The 20930-nt window shown below is 37.6% G+C and overlaps 1 protein-coding gene across 1 annotated transcript in view; it reads left to right on the top strand.

Annotated features, from left to right (window-relative positions):
• The first annotated feature begins 2809 nt into the window (after positions 1 to 2809).
• Positions 2810 to 20930, top strand: part of SLC35D1 (solute carrier family 35 member D1) — a 56497-nt gene continuing 38376 nt past the window's right edge. Inside the window, exons 1-8 of the mRNA XM_011369604.2 lie at positions 2810 to 3239; positions 4070 to 4103; positions 4201 to 4287; positions 4897 to 4964; positions 6531 to 6602; positions 7215 to 7283; positions 9431 to 9533; positions 13047 to 13139. Coding sequence (XP_011367906.1) covers positions 3037 to 3239; positions 4070 to 4103; positions 4201 to 4287; positions 4897 to 4964; positions 6531 to 6602; positions 7215 to 7283; positions 9431 to 9533; positions 13047 to 13139 — 729 coding nt within the window. The 5' untranslated portion in view covers positions 2810 to 3036. The remainder of the gene's footprint in view (positions 3240 to 4069; positions 4104 to 4200; positions 4288 to 4896; positions 4965 to 6530; positions 6603 to 7214; positions 7284 to 9430; positions 9534 to 13046; positions 13140 to 20930) is intronic.

Raw genomic sequence — 20930 nt, 5'->3', positions numbered from 1 at the left:
TATCTGGCCTCTTTCAGTGATCTCCATCATTGCCATGTGACTTTATAAAAGAAAGTTTTATTTTCATACCGTTAGTGGCAATATAAAATTGGTATAAACTCTTTGGAGATCATAGCCTTTAATTAAGCAATTTCACTTCTAGAAACGTATACCTGTACAAAGTTGAATGGACAAGGATAATCAAGGCTGTGTTGTTTTTAAGCTGAAAAACTGGCAACAATCTAAATGTCCATAGGAAAGGTTACATGAATTATGATGCACCTTTGCCGGTAGAATTCTCTGCAGTCTTTTTTTGAAAAAAATGAGGTAGTTTCTGTATTGCCACAGGAAGGCCTTCAAGGAAACTAAGTGGAAAGAGAAAGTTTAAATTATTATAATAGTAATTATTATTATTATAAACTTGTAAAGCATATATTATGTTTTAAGCACTTTATCTTTATTAACCCACTTAATTCTCATCACCGCTCTGAGGTGGGTACTATTGTTATCTCTATTTTATAGATGAAGCACAGTGATGTCAAGTAACTTGCTCAAGGTCACAAAACTAGTGTCAGAGGCAGTGTCTGGCTTGAGGATCAGTGTTCTTACCCAGTTCTTTCGATGTATGTTAAAAAATGTATGAAATATGTTTGTAAATATATGTGCGTATAGGTATATGCATTTGTATGTATTTGTATTTGTATATGCAAAGAAAATGGCTCTAAGCATAGTTTCCAAACTGTTAGCAGTTGCTTTCTCTCAAGAGCGGTTTGAGGTGGGAGAGGAAGAGGGTAAGATACTTATGTAATATATCTTTCTTGTTTGTTTGTTTTCATTATGAAGGACATTAACATTTTTTAAATAATTTTTTTCACAAGGGATGTTTCTCAAAATATAACTTTCTAGTTATTTTTCTTCACTGCTAGCAGTTAAGAAAGAAACCTGGTCATTTTCCTTTTGTTAAAAAGTTATACTATTCATTGGTTTACTCAGCAAAAACATCTAAATTGTGCTGGGTGTCCTTGTCTCAGTCCTCAAGAAGTTCACTGTCTAGTGGAACAGATCGACATTTAAACATGTAATTCTAGAGCCATTATAAAGGGGATGCACAAAGATGGGGCAGGAGGGGCACAAAAGAGAGATGTCAGTTCTATAGAGAGCAATATGAAGTAAGGTACCCAGAGAGAAGGTAATGTTTTGCCTAAATACTGAAGGAAAAATAAGAGTTCTTCAGGAGACAGGGGAGGGAGGAGAGAGAAAAAGCAGCCCAGATAGAGAGAATAATGGGAGTAAAGACACAAAAGGAAAGACATTGGACCCACACTGTTCTTCAGGGGACTGGGCGTAGCTTGACTTAGCTGCAGCTTAGGGAGAGAAAGACGAGGAGTGCCTCTGGAGATGTGGGCAGGAGCCATATCACCTAAGCCTTGTGGGCCATGTTAAGAATTTCATCTCGTGTGCCAGTTATTCCTAAGGAGCATTTGAAGAACAGGTATTCCCAGAATAAGTAAAAGATATAGATGAAAAGATATACATACAAAGAAATATTATCCAGTCTTAAAAATGGAAAGACATTCTGACACATGCTACATGTGGATGAACTTGAAAACATTATGCTAAATGAAATGCCACACACCAAAAGACAAATATTGTATGATTCCTCTTAGTTACCTAGAATAGTCAAATTCATAGAGATGGAAAGTAGAAGTTACTAGAAGATGGGGGCAGTTATTTTTAGTGGTTTCATAATTTCAGTTTGAGATAATAAAGTTCTGGAGATGGGTAGTGGTGAGAGTTGCACAACAATGTCAGTGCTCTTAATGTCAATGAATTGTACACTCAAAGTCTTAAAATAATAAATTTTATTATGCATATTTTACCATAATAAAAACATGTTAAAATGGTAAATTTTTGTTATGTATATTTTATCACAGTTTAAAAATACATAAAAAAAGATATAGACAAAATAGGGAAATAATTCAACGATCTTTTTCTTTCTTGATATTAAAGTAGATGTCATTTCTTTGCTTAAGCTGATAATGATTTGTTTCTGTTATATAATGGCTTACCATTTACTGAAAACTAGCTCTGTGCTAGCTTTACATCCATAGAGATGATGAGGCGATGCAGGCTCAGAGAGCTCAACCACCCGTCCCAAGAGCACACAGCCAGTGAGGGTGCATTTCTAGGAAACCTAGAATTGGAACTCAGCCCCAAACACCTTTCTCTTTCAACAGTCCACAAGGTGCTCAATTATCTTGCTACTTTTTTGGCTATGTCAACATTTTTCTTAAAAAATTCACCCTTGTTCTTCTAAGAATGTATTGTTTAGCGTTTTCCCGGGTTCAGTAAATGTAAACAAGCCTGAGGCAATGCTGAATGAAATGCTGAGTGTTTATTTTTGATCCACATCTATATTTTTGAAGGGCCCTCTACAAGAGCCCAAAAGAGCCTTCAAAATGAGTCTAGACTCACGCAACCTAACTACTCAGCCAGCCACCTGCTCCAGAATCGGGGGCGGGCGGCGGGTCTGTACTTCTGCTGCGGCTGTTATCTGAAGAATACGGCTTCCAGCCTTCCAGCTTTCCCAGGTGCGCGGCCCAGGAGAGAACTTGCGCCGCTCGCGCGCAGGCGCGAGGTGGCGGCGTCGCTCTGCAGCTCTGCTTTGCCGCTAGACGTTCCGGTGTTCCCGAGTGGTTGTCTTTTGGGTTCTCCCTCTCGGCCCGCACTCAGGGTCGCCGGTTCTCCTCCTCCAGGCCCTCCCCATGCCCTGCCCAGGCCCAGCCCGGCGTTGCCCCTAACCTCTGACCCCGCGCTGCACAATGCCCGAGCAAAGTCCCCGGGGGTGTGAACCCCGGCGTTCCTGCCTCTGGGCGGGGACGGGCGGCGTTCGTGCGGGGAGTCGAGGAGGCGAACGCGCAGCCGGCCCAGTCCGCCGGTTCCGGCCCCGCGAGTACTTCGCGAGCGACCAGCGCAAGCCCCTGCGCCGTCCGGCCCCGCCGCCAGGCCCTGCCGCTGCTCCCCTCCCAGGCCGCCGCCGCCGCCGCCGCAGCAGCCATGGCGGAAGTTCATAGACGTCAGCATGCCCGGGTTAAAGGAGAAGCCCCCGCGAAATCCTCCACACACAGACATGAGGAGGAGCTGGGGATGGCGTCGGCCGAAACGCTGACCGTGTTCCTGAAGCTGCTGGCTGCTGGCTTTTACGGCGTGAGCTCCTTCCTCATCGTGGTGGTCAACAAGAGCGTGCTCACCAATTACAGGTAGGGCCGAGGCGGCGGCGGCCGAGGCCGCGGAGAGGAGCGGGCGGTGGCGCGGGGCGCAGGCTCCTTGGACTTCGGCTTCCAAAGTTAAAGCTGAACAAAGTTGGGCGGCAGCCGAGGAGGGCGGGAGGTTGACACACGGTCCGGGCGACAGAGCGCGACTGGGAGCGTCTGCCCGGGGTCGGGGTCCGGCTCCCGGCGCGGAGCTCCGGACGGCCGGGCGCGCGCTGGGGGCCGCGCTGGGAAAGCGCCTGCTTGCGGCGCCTGCTTGCGGCGCCCGCGCGGTGCAGCGCCCTGGAAACCCTACCCTTCGGAGCGCTGGAGGGAAGTTGCTTCGTGACTTGTTGGACCCTGTGCATGCCAGGCAGGGAGCAGAGCGAGGGATGTCCTCCCTTCTCCGCAGCCTGGGCCGGGGCTTCAGCGTTCCCCGTTCGCTGACAGCCTCAGGGGACGTGCTCATCTCAAGCCCTTTTAAAATGACCCTGGTGCTGTCACTGGGACACCGAGGCAGAAGCATTTCTGCTTTAAAGGTGTGAAACCGTTGAAGAGACCCATGTCTTCACTTCCTTCAAAAATCCGTTGCTGGCAGCGGACTCAAATTGTAGCATCGGACAAGATGAGGCAAGTGGCCGCCTGAGGCTACAAGATCAGTGGGTTGGGTTGCCTGACAACTCGCAGCGATTTTGCTCACCGATTTTCACTTGGATAAGGGTCTGACATTGGTGTGTTTTGTATCAAAATGCATTTTAAAGTTGCCGATATGCAAGTTGAATTCACTGAGCTACATTTGAGTTTTTCTGAACCTTTTTTTTCTCTCTGCCGTTTTGTAGATTTCCCTCTTCGCTATGTGTTGGACTTGGCCAGGTTAGTTGGAATCTTCGGCATTACGTGGTTTATATCGTTAGAACTTCTGTGTGTGTCTTTATATGTAGAACAGTGAATCTGTGTTCTCTGTGTACAGATGGTGGCTACAGTAGCAGTTCTCTGGGTGGGAAAGGCGCTCAGAGTAGTCAAGTTTCCTGACCTTGACAGCAATGTACCTCGGAAGGTAAAAAAAAAAAAAAAGACTTTATTTTGTGAAAAGGATTCACTATTTTTTTTATCAGTGCTTTGCATATTTGAAAACCAGGCTCGATGTCACCAAATCCAGAGTGTGTATAATAAAGAAAAATCCCTAAGAAATCATGTGATTTGTTTTAATGAACATTTGGGAGGGGGTACAACTCTTGCATTTTCTACATTCATCAAATCTAGCCAGTGTATTCTGCATTATTCTTTGGGTTTATTTTCTTATTGTTCTGTCTGCATTGCTTGATTCCATATGAAGATGAAAGGCTTTCGCTGACATTAGAGCTGTGGGCTAACATGTTATCATATTTTAAAGCAAATGATATGTCTGTTTCACAAGGTTTGATCATATTTGTATTTCTGTTTTTATTTTTCCCTCCATGCTTCCCTCTCTCTTTCTGCCATAGTAGTGCTTTTTATACAGGAATAATGTTTGGGCACTTTGTGGGGGCCAAAATTGTATATGTGAACTAATCTTATGTTGTAAGGGGAGAGAATTTGATCATATAAACAAAACTTTCTATTTGAAAGGATCTTGTTTTAGCTATCTTTATTATTGAATTATGTTATCCCTTTTTAAATTTTCTAGACGTTTCCACTACCTCTACTATATTTTGGGAACCAAATCACGGGACTGTTCAGCACAAAGAAACTGAAGTATGGATAACTTTATTTTACTAGTGAGGTTAATATATTCTTAAAATTGTACTTGAATGTCAAATATTTAACACATTGTTATTGATTCTGAAAAAAAGTGAAAGGACCAGAAAGCTTGTTTCTAAATAATGATTACGCTAAAGGTTTTAGTTTAAGCTTTTTAAACTTAGAAAAAGAGGAGTTTTATGTTTTTATCCCTCAGTTGATTATAGAAGTCTTAAAATGTTATAAAATACTGTGGTTGAAGATTTTCACTATTTTTCCAGACCCATAGTAGTGAAGGATGTGTGCTAGGCTTTTGGGACTTAAATCCTTTAATACAATTAATAAATACTGTATTTTTGGCAAATACCACAAGCAAAATTAGAGGGTGGGTATGAGAACTTTTGTAGTTTTCCTTTTAACATGAGGTAGTTAAAATAACATCAGATAGAACCCTAATTCAAATATGATTAATATTCTTTCCATGGTTGTATAACTGTAAGGCGACATATTCACTTTTAAAAAGAAGTGATAGCTCTCTACTATGTGACAACACTGTCTTACTATCCTCTAACCTCCCAGTCCTTGGCTTCTCCACTTAAGGAGTATAGTATGTATTAGGTGTATGTGACATTACCATTATACACATAGAGAAGTCAATTAACATATGGCTTCACTTCCACGTGAGCTAAACTCCTGGCGTACTGGATTATTATAAATACAACGGGGAGAACTTTGAGGATCAGAGACAAAGTGTTTTTCATTTCCTCTTTCTTCAGACCCAAGAAACCTGACAGAATGACCATGATGATCTCTTTGGGGAGAGTTCCATGGAAGTCAAATTTATCATGGGTGTGGCATCCTTTTCCATCTCATAACCCACTGGGAAAGAAGTGCAGACCTGCTGCAAAAGTGCTGCTTTATAGAGTTTGCTCTTTTTCATCCATTGTCATCTGTCCATTCATCTGTCCATCCATTCATTCACACCCTGTATTTGATTGCCAGCTAAATATAAGGCACTTTGCAGTGATATGAGATATATTCATAAATAACTATTGCAAGAGGCTGTGTTTGATCAGTGCAAGCAAAACTCTCTGGGAAATTTAAAGGAAGACAAAATTACTTCCACAAAAGGATAGTTAAGGAATGTTTCATGGGATAAGATTATCATAGATGTGATTTGGAGAGTTTGGAGTAGGAAGGAAGGTCAGTAAGGAAAGGAGAAAGAGGTCATTTTCTCTTTAAGACTAACGTGGTTACTCTTCTGGCTGTTTACATAATAAAAGGTAAAATAAAGTAGCTGTTAGTAGTCTTTGGTAATATATAAATGATCTCTATCATTTTATAGTTAGTTTGGTGTTTCTCACTTCTAGTAGTTTTATAAAAGCAACCCTTTCAGGCTTTCAAATAATAATTATTTCTTGAGAGAAATAAGGGTTTAATTTAATCACAAATTAATAAGCATGGAATTTCTAGAATGGAAGGAAAAGATTAGCATATTTTAAAATACTAATTTGGAGAGTCTTAAAATAGTTAATAAATTATTAAACTTTATTTTACGTAATTATGTTTTTTATTTTGCAGCTTGCCAATGTTTACAGTTCTGAGAAGGTTCTCCATCCTGTTTACAATGTTCGCTGAAGGAATTTTACTCAAGTGAGCTAAATTTCTAATATATCTAGTCTTTAAAAAATTTAAATCACCTTGGAAAGGTACCCAGCATAATAATTGTTTAATAATGTTAAAATTACTTGTCTTGCTTTTACTTTATCTTTTGGAAAGTTTAAGTAACTTTCTCCCTTTGCTGTAGGAATTGATAGTTTATGGGAGCAGTAGTTGGGAAAGTTATGAATTGGAGTTAGAAACCTGTCTGAACATGACATATACTTTGGAGAATTCCTATAGCTACTGTTGCCACTGGTAGAAGCCAGGTCAGAAACATCAGTATAGGTATTAAATAGTGTTCCTGTCTTGGCAACTTTTGCTACAAATGTGTGTGACCTTTTTCTACTAAAAGAAATTTTGATTTGCTAAAATTTAAACTCAGTGGCAAACGATAGAAAAAAATGAGTATCCTTATTTAGATAACAAAATAAGTTTTTGCTTCATCAAAGGGGTTCTTTTAAATATTTAGTTACTTGGAAACATTTAAAATGTGATATTTTTTTTATAGCTTTTTCCAAAGAAAACATATTTTTTTGCCTATGTTGTAAAATGTGTCTGTGAATAAAACCACATGTATATGTTTAAAAAAATTTTTTTTTGTAGGAAGACTTTTTCTTGGGGTATTAAGATGACTGTATTTGCAATGATTATTGGAGCCTTTGTAGCTGCCAGGTAAGATGTGAGCCTGTATATACCTATGAGCACATTAGAAATTTTCAATAATTATTGATAATAAATGATCAATTACCAATAAGAATTTTTTATAGGCTAAATAAGAATCATGTCTTTGAAAAGCATCCAAAAGACTTCAAAAGTTAAATCTTTTTGGCCGTGTTAAGATCAAGGCTGGCAAAATCAGATTCTTGAGATTCTTAAAAATTAAATTCATGTAATTTAGGATTTATTATGCTACCTTCTACTTACTGAGCAAGCGCAGACTACGTGCCACACAATATGTTCAACATTTTACACTTAATTATGTGTTCACGACAACTCTGAAAGGTATAGATGTAATTTTCCCATTTTATTTTATTTATTTTTTTAACACCTACAGCACCTGGCATTTAATTTTCCCATTTTATACTTGAGGAAACTAAAACCCAAGTTCAATAACTTATTCAAGGTCACATAGCTCCTAAACAGCAGAGCTGCCTGGAGTTTGAATCTGTGCCTGACTCCAGAGCCTATGTGCTTTTTTTATAGACCATTCGGCATTCTTTTACTTTGTACGCTGCTAAAGAAAATAATGTCTCAGAAAAGGCCGATGATAATGAATTAGTTGCCTTGTGGCATAATAAATAATAGAATTGCTTTATTTGGCCTCACTTAAGATATATCACAGATGCCGTAACTTAGATAGCCTGTTAAACTATTAAAGCTTTTCCATTGTCCTTAAGTTTTTGTTTTCAAATGGATAGAGGAAATTGTATACCCAAAGACTCAGAAAATAAAAATGATGGCTAGAAGCCTTCTACAATATTTTGCTCAGCCCAGAGCTTAGATTTGCTAATGCCACAAATTCTTCCTGACATACATTTTTCATTTGGGAGTTCCAGTGTGCCTCTTGGATTGGCTCTTTTACTTTCGTCATATCCCTGTGGTATAGATGGGGGAGGAAAATATAAGTTAAATTCTATTCCACCCTAAATCTTCAACTGAAATTTCATGTTTTAAAAAAAAGGTGTTGTGGGTATAGAATAATTGGTTATTAGAATTTCGTTATATAGCTAATGGCTTTCTCTCTAGCTGTTATTGCCCCCTTGGAGAAAAATTCTATATGAGTATCCTACCTTTCTATTTGAGGTGCTCTACTAGTCTTTGAAGCATTTCCTTGAAGTTGGTGGCATTCAAAATTGAACCAAACAACAGAGGTTCTTCAGGGGTAACTCTGGCCTGCAGAAAGTTTCTGAGGAAGATTATTGTTTGGACTAGCCTTGTCCAGTTAGAACCTTTTACTTGGGAAAGAGATTGGGAGGAAGGAAGTCTGAAGTTAGGGGTTTGTCAGGCTGCTTGGAAGAAAGGGTGTGTGTGCATTTAGGCTAGCTCTACCTAAAGTGCCATAGAAGTCTTGTTCCATGTAGTAGTAGTTTAGATACAAATATATAGTGTCTTTACAGAATCACAGAATGTGAGACCACTGTTTGGCTAGGGTGCTAAAATATGATTAAGGCATACTTTTCTTAGATTTTCATTTTTTCTGTTCAATTTAATTCTTATCTCTACTAAATACTAGAAAACTTCAGTTTCCTTAATCCTGGTAATTATACCTCATGGGCACATTATTTAAGTACTTGAGGTCTTACTGTGTGCTTGAACACTGTTGTAACTTGATCTCAGAATTAACCATGATCCACACTTCAGAAATTTCACCTACTGGCCCAACCACCTGTGCAAGATAGCCTCAACTTTTGTGCAAACCTTTGGAAAAAGACATGTTAACAACTCATCCTTTTTGTTTCCTTACCTGTGAAATTGAGCTCAGATGCCTCCTGCCTGCTTCAGATGTATTATAATAGTGAATTTGGTTGCTTGTTGTTGTCGTCTGACTTTGAATTCAGAGCAGTGTGCTATTAACTGACATGATGGTTTATTGCTAATGATTTTAGGTGTTAGCGCTTCTCATTTTTGAAGACTTGTTGAGTATAAAATTGCAATTTGTAACTAGGAATCAAGAAATGCTAATAGTAGATAAAATGTCTAATGATCAGTTACCTATATAAGAATATGTTCTTGCTAGTACTGTAGTTCAGACCTATTTAAAATTAAGTGCATGTTCTTTAAATGAAAGTTGTGTTTAAAGTGTTGCTTATGTTTTGCAGCTCTGACTTGGCATTTGATCTGGAAGGATATGTTTTTATTCTGATAAATGATGTCCTGACAGCAGCAAATGGCGCATACGTAAAACAAAAATTAGATTCGAAGGTAGGTAGCAAGCTAAAGCTTAAGACATGTTTACTGATGTTGGGAATGATAATGTTGAGTCATTAGGGAAAAAGGAGGGAATAAAGAAAAATAGGAAGCGTGAGAAAGAAACAAGGGATATCTGAGGGTAGAGAAGAGTGTCACAAATGTTCATGGCTGTGTTCTAGAGGACTTGGTGAGGGACCTGGACAAGAAAGAAATATCTGGAAGCCCTTGAGCAGATTTGAGGAGAGGTGAATGTTGGAAGGGGCTACAGAAAAAGAATGGACTTGGCATATTTGTCCTACAAATAATGGGAAACTTTAGGGAGCATTAGGAACTTTTTCTCAGGGGCAACACTGAGTTCCCTGACCTAGGGCTCATACTTTACCCATGAACTTTATACACTCAGCTTGCAGCATGTACATAAAGGCTTTAAAGATAATTTTTGTTAGTTTGTCTACTATACACTCTGAATATAGACACACTAAATTTTATTTTTAGATCAGGCCAGATCATCAGAAAGCTGAATATTTAAGCCACATCGGTTTTACTATATTATAGTATAAGATTGCATTATTGTAAGAAGAAGCTGTATGGAACTCAGCTCTACATATCATAAGTTGTTATTGAAGGAGTTGTCCTTTCTATCATAATGTATTTTATATGAGGACCCACATGAGATATTTATCATAGATGTCACCATAGTTTTTTCTGAGTAGCTGGTGTATTTTTATCTCATAATTGAATCTTATAACTAACTGTGGCTTTCTCTTATTTTCCTACCAGTTTTTTTTCTTCATTCAGATGACCTTATCTGCATAGTTTTTAGTCTGCTCTATTATATGTACAGTATTTCTGAAACTACTTCAGGTTCTCTTTTGGAGTTCAGATCATAAATACAAAGGCCCTACTCCTGGATAGTAAGTAGTATTAGTATTGAGCTTGTGTTGTCTTGGTGAGGGTCTTTGTCTTCTCCAGAAAGAACCATAGAACAAATGGCCATCCTAGTAGCTCTCATTCTCAGAGAATGTTTATTTTTAATATCCTTGAAGAACTAGGGACAGTGTAGATCTGTTTCCAACAGATTTTCTTTAAACATCCTTTTTATATCTTGTTCTCTATTTACTGGCCTTGACAACTCCATATGACGATTGCATTTTAATGAAAACTGCTATTAAAAACTTTATCTTTTTGAATAGGTGAAGAAAAGATCAGTTAGAGATTTAGTTTTACTCCATTTTTTTCTTTAGCTTATTTATTGCTTTGAAAAATAGGTATTAGTAGTAATATTTTATTTGTCCCGCAGCCTCAGACAGTACTGTCTAATAGAATTTTCTGTGATGATGGAAATCTTCTGTATCTCTGCTGTCCACTAATGGTAGCCACTATCCACATTTGGATGTTGAGCAGTCGATAAGTGACTAGCACACCTGAGGAACTGAATTAGTTTAATGTAATTATAAATTCTAAATAGCTGCATATAGCTAATGGCTGCCATATTGGATAGCACAGTCTAGAGAACATCCTAGAACCTAGAAAAAAGCAGATTTCTGAGTATTTTATTCCTAGTAGAGTCCTTTAGTTCCTTACCCAGAAATGATTTATGTCTTATTTGTATGGGAACATTTAAGCATATTGATCTCCTTTTCATAGTTCATGGATTAGGAGCAACAAACTAGAAGATGTAATTATATTCAGATGCAGAGAGGTTTACCAGCAGTCTAAAAGGTCAGCTAACAACGAAAGAAACAAATAGGAAAAATATAAAAGTCAGATCAACGTACTCAGAAGTGATTCAGGGACCGTTAAACAGCATTGAGGGCAACACAATATAAGAACACAGTACAGTAATACGTATTTATGATAATGCCCTAAGTTAAATTTTAGTCGAGGTACTACTCTCTTTAAGAAGGCAAGGAAAAAAATATTCAAAACAGTTAAAATGTGAAAAGAAAAACCATAGTTTGGCATTTGTCAGTTGCCTGGATGGGGGTGCGTGTGTGTTGTGGGGTGGGTGATGGAGGCATCCTCTTCCTGGGTAACACTGAGGTCTCTGGCTGACTGGGCACTTTTGTTTAAGGTTGTTTTGGTCTATGGCTTTTTTCTTGTCACCTTAGAAATGAGGCATACCTTTTCATGATGCTTATAGTGGCCATAAGCAATCAGTTATTTGTTTTATTGGAGAGGTAGTATGGACACATTGAGATGCTTTTAAGAAGTCAGGAGTTTTATTGTCCATAATTTCAGGACTGTTTATATTCATAGTCCTTTGAGCTTGTGTCATGTAGCATAAAGACTTAGTGCTGCATTTCAGACATGAATGCAGCTATCAAATTTAAAACATTTTTAACTTTAAAGAAATAACACAAATACTACATATTTATAATAGAAGTAGTAGAAAACTTAGATAAGAGGAAGAAAGTATAAATTTTCTTTAATTCCACCATCAAGTGAGAAACATCATTTTGGTGGATATTCTTTAGTGTGTGTATGCATGTATACACTTAACTATGTGTAAAATTTTTAAAGAGCGGTGATATATAATGTTTCTAACCTATGTTATTTAGTACTGTTTCATGAACACTTTTCTTTGTCAGTGAGTATTATTAAATATTTTTAGTGGCTCTGTATTTCATTGTATGGTTGTATCATAGTCTAATCAATTAGTTTTCTATTGTTGGATATTTGTTTCCAGTTTTTCAAACTGCTTCTGAGAAGCTAGTTTGACTTTTTACGTCATTCAGTGATCTTTTGATCACAGAAGTTAGGCATATATCAGGCTTCTATCCTCACTACTCCTTTACCCCCCCACCCCCACCCCAAACTCTGGCCTGCTTTTTCAGGTGACTCCACTTCCTGCTGAATGTCTCAGAAGTTGTATAAGTCAAAGGTGGACCCAGAGTTCTCATAGGCTTCCTGTGTTTGAAGATGTATACTTTCATTGTTCCCCAGTAGCTGAGATTGCAACAGGTCATACTATTGTTTTGGGATTTGTAGATATAATAAACTTAATTTTCAATATACTTCACAACTCCTTTTCATAACTACTTCACTGGGAAGTTATGCTGTCTGTGTTGCTCTAGTTGCGAGTCTGTGTTTTCGGATCTGTCCATCCATCTTTCTTAAATGGCACTCATATGGTTCTGTAAAGCCCAAGTTCAACTTGATGACTTTTGATTCATTTCTGGAAAAGGAAGGGTTTCAGGGATGTGTTTCTATAGAGATATGTTTATGTGTTCTAAAAAACCTCTTCCCTGTATACTATTTTGAGGCAACCAGTTGATGTCATTTGTATTTCTCTGATTTTAAGCACTCAAAGAATTTCAAGTAAATTTAAAAACTTATGCATTTTCTTTTGAAATCTCAGGTTATTTCTTTATATTTGGAAACTTCTGACTTGGCTAATTTGCTGTGCATATTGTAGGGGAGGTGTATATGTGAGTGTGTGCAGGTAATGGGGGTGGTACTTTGCATAGGATTGTGTATATATCTGCTAGAACCAAAGAAACACTCAATTATTTACTCTTCTAGGAGCTGGGAAAATATGGCCTGCTCTATTACAATGCACTGTTCATGATTCTACCCACCCTGGCCATTGCGTATTTTACAGGAGATGCACAAAAGGTAGGACTTTCTAACTATGGTTTAATGCCTTATGTTTTTGAATTACATTATTATTTATAACCAAAAGATAGACTGTGAGGTTGTTAAGTAATGTGCTTATTTAAGTTACCAGAAACTGAGAATTTACTTATTAACTTGCTAATGTCATGCTAACCTTTTTTTCTTATGTAAGTATTGGATAGTACTAAAATAGCTCAAAATAGCTTTGGCTGTTGACATAAAAATAGTGTATGCCAACTAGTGTTTTTCTCTTATGTGCCAGAAGGATAGAGCAAGAGGATTTTCACATTTCTACTAAACTACAAAATAGGAATAACAGTAAATTATCCTTGAGAAACAGAAAATCTTGAAATAGTAGAATTCTTCCAACTTAAAATCCTAGGCATCTTTAGAAGCTCTCTCTTTTGGTATATGGTTGTCATCCTGGCTTAAATCTTACCAAGCTGTTTTTTTTTCCCCTCAGGAGGTAATTTAGCACTATGTAAAGATTTAACCATATAAATAGCAACTAAAATAATAGTTTACTGTTTTTCTGCAAATGTCTATCTAAATTAATCCAGAATAGAGTAGCAAAATAAATCCAGAGAGAATTTTCCTCTGAAACAAGCCCATGTTCTTAGGTGAAGAATCGATACCATTTTGTTTGAATTCACAAAATTTGCAAACTACGTAAATAAAAATCTAGAATTATTATTTTTTTAATTAATTTATTTTTTATGGTGACATTGGTTAATGAAATCCAGTAAGTTTCAGCTGTACACTTTAACAGTAAGGCATATGTATATTTACACTGCGTGTTTACCTCCCATAGTTAGATTTCTTTCTGTCACAACATATTTGACCCCTTAAATCTAGGATTCTGCCAAGGATTCCTGTACCAAGGTTTTTTCGTAATGATTCATGTATTGGGTATTTATTCTAATAACAGTGACAATTCCCACAAATTAGTAGAAGCCGAAATAAAAAAGGTTTTTAGAAGTAGTTAGTCTGTTAAAAAGTTGCTCTTAAATCAAAGGTAGGAGAAGATTGACTGTTTATAAAGCTATTTTTTTTTTTTTTTAATCAAGAACTTTCTTTTAAAAAATTGGCAATAGGTCATCCTGAACTTGTGTAAATATTTTAATGAACTATGACCTGGCTGCCAGCAGGCCTAAAATGACATCAAAATAGAAAACGGAGCTATTCTTACTAGTAAAGAGTGTTGAATAAGTGTTTTGTGGCTGTGAAAAAAGTGAGAAGAGAAACTAACATTTATTGAGTCCTGATTATGTGCTAGTTACCTTATGTATGTAATGTAGTCCCCGTAACAGCTCTAGAAAGTTTGAATTATTTCTGTTTTGCCAATGTGGAAGTAGACATTCAGAGAGACTAAGTAACTAGCCCAATGTCACTCTGTCAATAGGTAATAGGATTTAAACCCACACCTGACTCCAAAGGCGAAGGTCTTTCCACAGTGTTCTGCCTCCTCCTAGCAGACTCTGGCAGAAGCACCCCTTTGCTCTTTAGCTTTAGGGCAAGAATGTAATATAAAATAACCAGGCAGCAGAGGTGATTCTAAGTCTGGAGGCCAATCAGTACATGATAAAATTGGAAGAATTAATGTGGTTAGGTTATTCTACAGACTTGACAAAGATGAACTTTTTATTAACTTGAAACTTTGACTAGTAGCTACTTGAAAAAAATTGAACCAAAGGAGAGATTTCTTCATTACGGAGTGATCATTAATTGACTAGAAGTTATCTGCCAGGTGGTAGCATAATTCATGCATATTTCAAAGTTCAGTAACACATTCAATTTGAAATGCTTCAGTATAATTAGGAATGTTTATTCACTATGGAAATATTACTTTGCCACCTATACTAGGCTGAGATTCAGATTTTCCTCTGATTCTTCCTTTAAAAAGCAGATAAGTGAAATTTGAGTAATCTCTTTTTTTTAATGAAAATGCCAAGCAAAGGTCAAGAAAGGTTTATTTTGGAAGAATGATATTTTTAAGAATGACAGACTTTGTCTAAATACTTTCAAGTTGGGATGATAAACTAATTATGAAAGCTGAACTCATTGTAATCAGATCCCATCAGTATTTTGGGCTTCATATGTTTATTCATTCTTTCTTTTATTACTAATTAATATGATTCTTATAGCATATTTATTGGGGTATATATGGACACACTGGCTGGCAGTCTTATCATTATTGTGCTCTTATCAGTCTCTCCTTAACATGCCCACCATCTAACATTCTCAAATAGTTACTAAGTGCTGTTGTGTATTAGGCTCACTGAATAGCCCAACGTCACTCTGTCAGTAGGTAATAGAGTTAGGATTTAACTCTTAAATTAATAGAAGATTAATTAGATAGTATTTTTGCCTTTAAGGACCATACAGTCATCTTGAGGAGCAGACCTGTCAGCATCAGAGCAATAAACTATTATAGGTTTTGTGGGAGTAATGTTTTTGGTGCATTGCGGGGTATGAAATGGAAGTGGATCAAATCTGTCTCCTTATTAGGGATGGAATACCTCATGGAGCTTTTCTTGCACATGAAATTAAAATGTAAGTAATATGAATAATCAGTGTTGTTTTGGTAGGTTATGAATTCAGTTTGAAACTTATAGGAAGTGTCAATTCTGAGTTTGACTCTGTTTATTCTTAAATTCCTTGTGTGCTTATGAGATAAGTCACTACAATTTTAAGTTCATTTTGGTTGGTATTTCTAAGCGTCTTCCTTGTGCTAAGAAAGCCCTGTGCCAAGGTCTCTTGGGAATAATGAGAAATATGACATAGTCCTTGCCACAAAGGAAGACATTTTTTATGTTATAGAGATGGTGTAAGATCTGACACCAAAGTGCATGCCTATCATTCAGTATTATAAGTATTTAGGTTAGAAAGAAATTTTTGTGATTCAAATATCAAGATTGGCTTTTCAGAGGAGATTGGCCTTGGTTTTCTTATCCACCAAATGCAACAAGTAATGCTAACCTGTTCTAGATGTTGTTGAGATATAACTTAGAGAGGTGGTCAGTTGAGTGGTTTGCTTTCATTAACCAGCATGGAAACAGTGGGTAGAAGCCATAGACAGTGTAACATGTCCAGGAGGCTCATAGTATTTTACAAGAGGTTGCAGTTTATTTACTCCATTGGAAAATGGTCAGTGGACCATTTAAAGTCCTGGCAAAAAGAGTTCACATTACAAGGTGTAGTATATGTGACAGAATTTCAGGTAAGAGTTTTCTGGTAAGCCAGGTTCATTTGCAGTGTGTCTTTTAGACTTGTGCTTTTTCTCCAAAATATGTATCCCTGTAAGTGAACAGACATATGTGTATGCATTTTTTTTTAATAATGGATACTTTTTGAGTGTGATGGTTTATATTTAAGTAAAGCTTTTCCTATATTAACAATTCAGGCCTACCTCTGGCCTTTGGTAATACTTTACCTATAGAGTATGATGCCTTGTACCTGACAACCTGCTCCCCACATAAATTATTTTCCCTGATACTTATTGTATACCTTTGAGGTAGCTTGTTATCTGATTTATAGAGGTTAAGACATGCTTAAGGTTGCACTGTGGAAGAGTTTAGAACTGGAACCTTTCTGACTCCAGATAGATCCATTGCTGTTTGCCTGACCACATCTAACTCCTAAAGCCATTTGCTTCCTCCCTGACTTATATTTTCCCCCCGTTTGGGACTCACACAGGGCTTTATTACAGAACAAGCTATTTGAATGTGAGAAATGCTTCAGGGTAGTTTTAGAAGTGAAGTCTCTGAAACTTGGCTTGACAGTTACTTGTTTACAAATAATCATATTTCTCTCATTCACTGAATATTTATTGAGTGCTTATTATGTGTCAGGTGCTGTTCTAAGTTGGAAAAAAAAAAAAGACATGTTGCTACTTTAAAAGAACTTACATTCCGATGGGGTGAGGTAGACTAAACATAATTGTATAACAGCTACAAAGAAAAATAAAACAAAGAGGAGAATGACTGGAGAAATGCTTTTTTGGATAAGATGGTTAGGGAAAGCATCTTTATAGTTTTCATTTGAGCAGGAACTCAACAGGAATGAAAGACAAAGTTTTGCAGCTCTTTGGAAGGAATAATCCAGGTCAAGAGAAGAGAAGGTTCCGTGAGCTGATATGGGAGTACTTAGTTTATTCACAAAGAGCATTTCCTGAGTAAGTAAATTCCATGAAAAGTCAAGGTGTGCCTTGAAAGATGTGGAGGAAGAGAGACGAAAAGTACATTCTAGGTGGAACTAGGTGATAGCATGAGCACAGGCAAAACTGTAAGAACCAGACCCTTCAGTATGGTTAGAAGGGAGAAGTCAAAGACTTTGGAGACTTTAGGAGAAACCTTAAAAAGCATCTGGTTCAGGCCTCTTATTTCACAAATAAAGAAACTGGGACGCAAAAAGGGCTCAAGACTAGAACCCAGATTTCCTGATTCTACGATTAGTGCTTTTGCTCTTCCCACTACCCCATACCCTGCTTAATTCTAAGCTGGGACCAGTGGTAGATTTAGGAATTTGAAATTTGTTCTGCAGATAGTGACGTCCCTAAAAGTTTGCGACGTGAGACAGTGGTACAGCAACCTTTAATTCTTTCCCTGGCCATTGTCTGAAGAAATCCCTTCTGTTCTCCTACTTTGCTTTGTCATGTGTAAACTGAGTAGGTTGAATCAATGAGTTGGCTGGTTTTCTAGGTAGGGCTCTTTCTGGGGCTGAGGCAGAGTTTCTGAGGAGTAGAAGGCATGCCAGTGTGGAGATGAGGCTGCTGTTTTGACAGCTGGCATGAGCCCAACTGCTCCTAGACTCCTGATAACCAGTGCTGGTAAACTCTCATCCGTTGGGCTCCTGGCTTTCCTGACCCAGATCTGTTTCCATGGAAGCTCTCTGTATATTGAATATAAAGATCTCCAAGATAAATTGTTAAATGAAAAAGCACAGTATAGAACAGTGTGTATGATATGCTACCTTTTGAATAAAATAAAGAGGAAATAATTAGGATATATATATACACTTACATTTTATTCACTAATATTTAAGTAAAGAAACTAGAAGAATATGCATGAAACTAATAAAATAACCACGTGTGTGTGTGTGTGTGTGTGTGTGTGTGTGTGTGTGTGTATGTGTATGTGAGGGAGGGAGGAAGAGAAAGGTGGATGTGGGGGACAATGAAAGTTTCTTCTACCTTTCAAGGTTTTTTTGGCTGGTCTAATAATTAAATCTACCTGAGAGGTTAACAAGAGAAAATAACCAAATTTAATTATATGTTCATACGGGAACCCCACATACATGAGAGGTTCAGGGACTGACAGTTAAAATGAGGAAAGTTAGAATGAGGAAAGTTAAAATGGAGTACATAGGACATTCTGAGATAAGGATGAAATAAGGCGCCTTGGGCTTTAGAGGGGAGGAAGGTCATTGCAGGATGATAAGAACAGATGTTTAGCAATCAGTAGTTTGCCCTGCCATATAGATAGATCAAAAAGGTGGTCTCTGATAATCTCTTATTATGGGCTGGGCCCTTAATTAAAATTCTTCCAGGTGATTAAGTCGGGGTGGGGGGCATACTTTCTCTTGAGCCTGCAGGGTCCCTATTGCCTTTAGGTCACAGTAATCCACATACCATAGAGGCACATCTTTCGCTGACTTGTTTTGAACTGCTACAAGGGTAACAGGAATGGGAGGGAGACTTTTCACTTTTTTTATATTTCTTCGATTGTAGAGCCATGTGAATGTATTTTAAATCATATTTTATAAAAGGAATGATAAGAAGATAAACTTTTTCTATAAATAATGACCATCCTGTGATGAATCTTAAATTTTAAAATAACTGGGGGAGGTCAGACAAATTAATTTGTTCTCATTTTTCAGACTTGCAGACCCTTGACCCAGAATGCAAATTGAAGTAAAATCAGATCCAAATTACTTTTCTCCAAATCTCACTGTTAACCTTAGTAGGCAGAGGAGAGAAAACATCCTCTTTTAGGACAGAAATCTAATAAGAGGGCTGTGAAAGGTCAGCTTCCAGGGAGGCAGGAGTTATACAGAGCTGTTGATGGGGCTGACACAGCCTTTAAGCAAGAATTGAAAGCCAAGGAAGAAAAAACTAAATTACCTTAGGAATTGAAAGGGAAGATCCAACTGGACAACTCATCCGAGTGAGCACTTTATGGAAGTCATTGACAAAGCATTCTGAGAAACCAAACGTGTGTGATTTTTTTTAAAAAAGTTTATTTAAGGTTCTTGAAAGTCTTGGGCTTATCAGAAACCAAGGAACAAACCAAGGAACAAAAATATTTCAGTATGTTTTCTAACTTTAAAAGATTCTCCCTTAAAAAAAAAAAACTATCGTGCAAAAGCCAGGTTACTCTTAATAAAAGATAGATAAAGGCTGTGTAAGTGTCATTTGACTAAAGACTTTCCAAAGTGTCAGTTAGGACAGACTGTGTGTAAACTTGTTAGTTGCTGCCTCCAAAAGGGAATGTCTGCAGCACAAAGCCAGTGATTCAGAGTCCCAGGAATTGGAGCCTGGCTTTCTGACCGCACACCCTGCTAGGTGTTCTCATATAGGGATGGAAGAACAGATCCCTTGCTGTAGATCTCACAAGGACAGTACTGTAGGCACTGCTACATTGTATAATGTCTTCATTATATCATTGGTTAAATTACATGACGAGATGAGTTTATGGGAAAAGTTGCTGCACAAATTATCTACCTGGAAGTGTTTCTTGCTAAGCATTGCTGAGTAAATAATGAATAATTTTTAGGCTGTTGGTTTAGCCTGTCCAGAGTTACTCATCTTTTCTGGGACACTCTGTGGACCAAACAGACCAATTCTCAAACACTGAATTATTCTTTCCACATGGAGACAGGTCCTTTCTGCTTTCTGGGCCTTGATATTCCCATATGTAAAACAAGAAAGTTTGATCAGTTATCCTTTATTTATGAATAATGAGATCTTTCTTTTTGCCTGTATATTGTTTGACTGACAGAGTGATGTCCTTAGCTATTCTCACCATTGAGGGTATGCCTTTTTGAAATAAGAGTAAATGACGTGTTGGTAAGCTGCAGTATATAGTTTTGCCATGATGCATAAGTTTTCCATAGGCGGCAGAGCCTGATCAGCAGAGGTAGTGAAGATATCTGGGTTCCAAATCCTTGTCTGAGCTAGGAGCCACACTGGCTCCATGAACTTGTCTGACTTTCCCATGGTAGGGAGGGGAGCATGCAGACCTTTGTACCACTGACATTATCTACTGCCTTAGCAAGTTTCCTAGCAGTTTACTTTCTAGGATAAGGATTCAGGTTTTTTTCTACATGGTCTTTTGGGAGAATAATTTTTAGAATACAATTGTATCATTCATTAACTTTTTTCTTTACCATGCTGTCCAAAGACAAAGTGGTTTGTTTAATTTTAGACTTTGTACTAAGTAGGGAGGTATTAAAACATATAAAAAAAAGTCTCAGTCATGATTTGGATTTTATTTCAAATCTTAAGTAAATAGATAAAATGTGTTCAGCAGATTTTCCTGGGAGTGAGAATAGTTGCATCTAAGACTTAAGTGCACACTGAAATTATTCCATGCTTCTCACTTAATGAGGAGTGGTGAATTGGTACCAATGTTATCACCTGCACATTGCAGATATTGCCAAATAGTCGCAGTACCTTATTGCTAAGCCCAGACATAGTTCAGACTACTCACCAAGACAATGGTCCAGACAGCCACAATCAGTCAGTTAGAGCTGGTACATATGGCATATCTGACTGTATCCCTGAACTAATTT

The sequence above is a fragment of the Pteropus vampyrus genome, unplaced genomic scaffold, assembly GCF_000151845.1.
Source record: "Pteropus vampyrus isolate Shadow unplaced genomic scaffold, Pvam_2.0 Scaffold151, whole genome shotgun sequence".
NCBI lineage: Eukaryota > Metazoa > Chordata > Mammalia > Chiroptera > Pteropodidae > Pteropus > Pteropus vampyrus.
The sequence above is the reverse complement of the archived record's forward strand: the minus strand, read 5'-3'. Positions and strand labels throughout refer to the sequence as shown.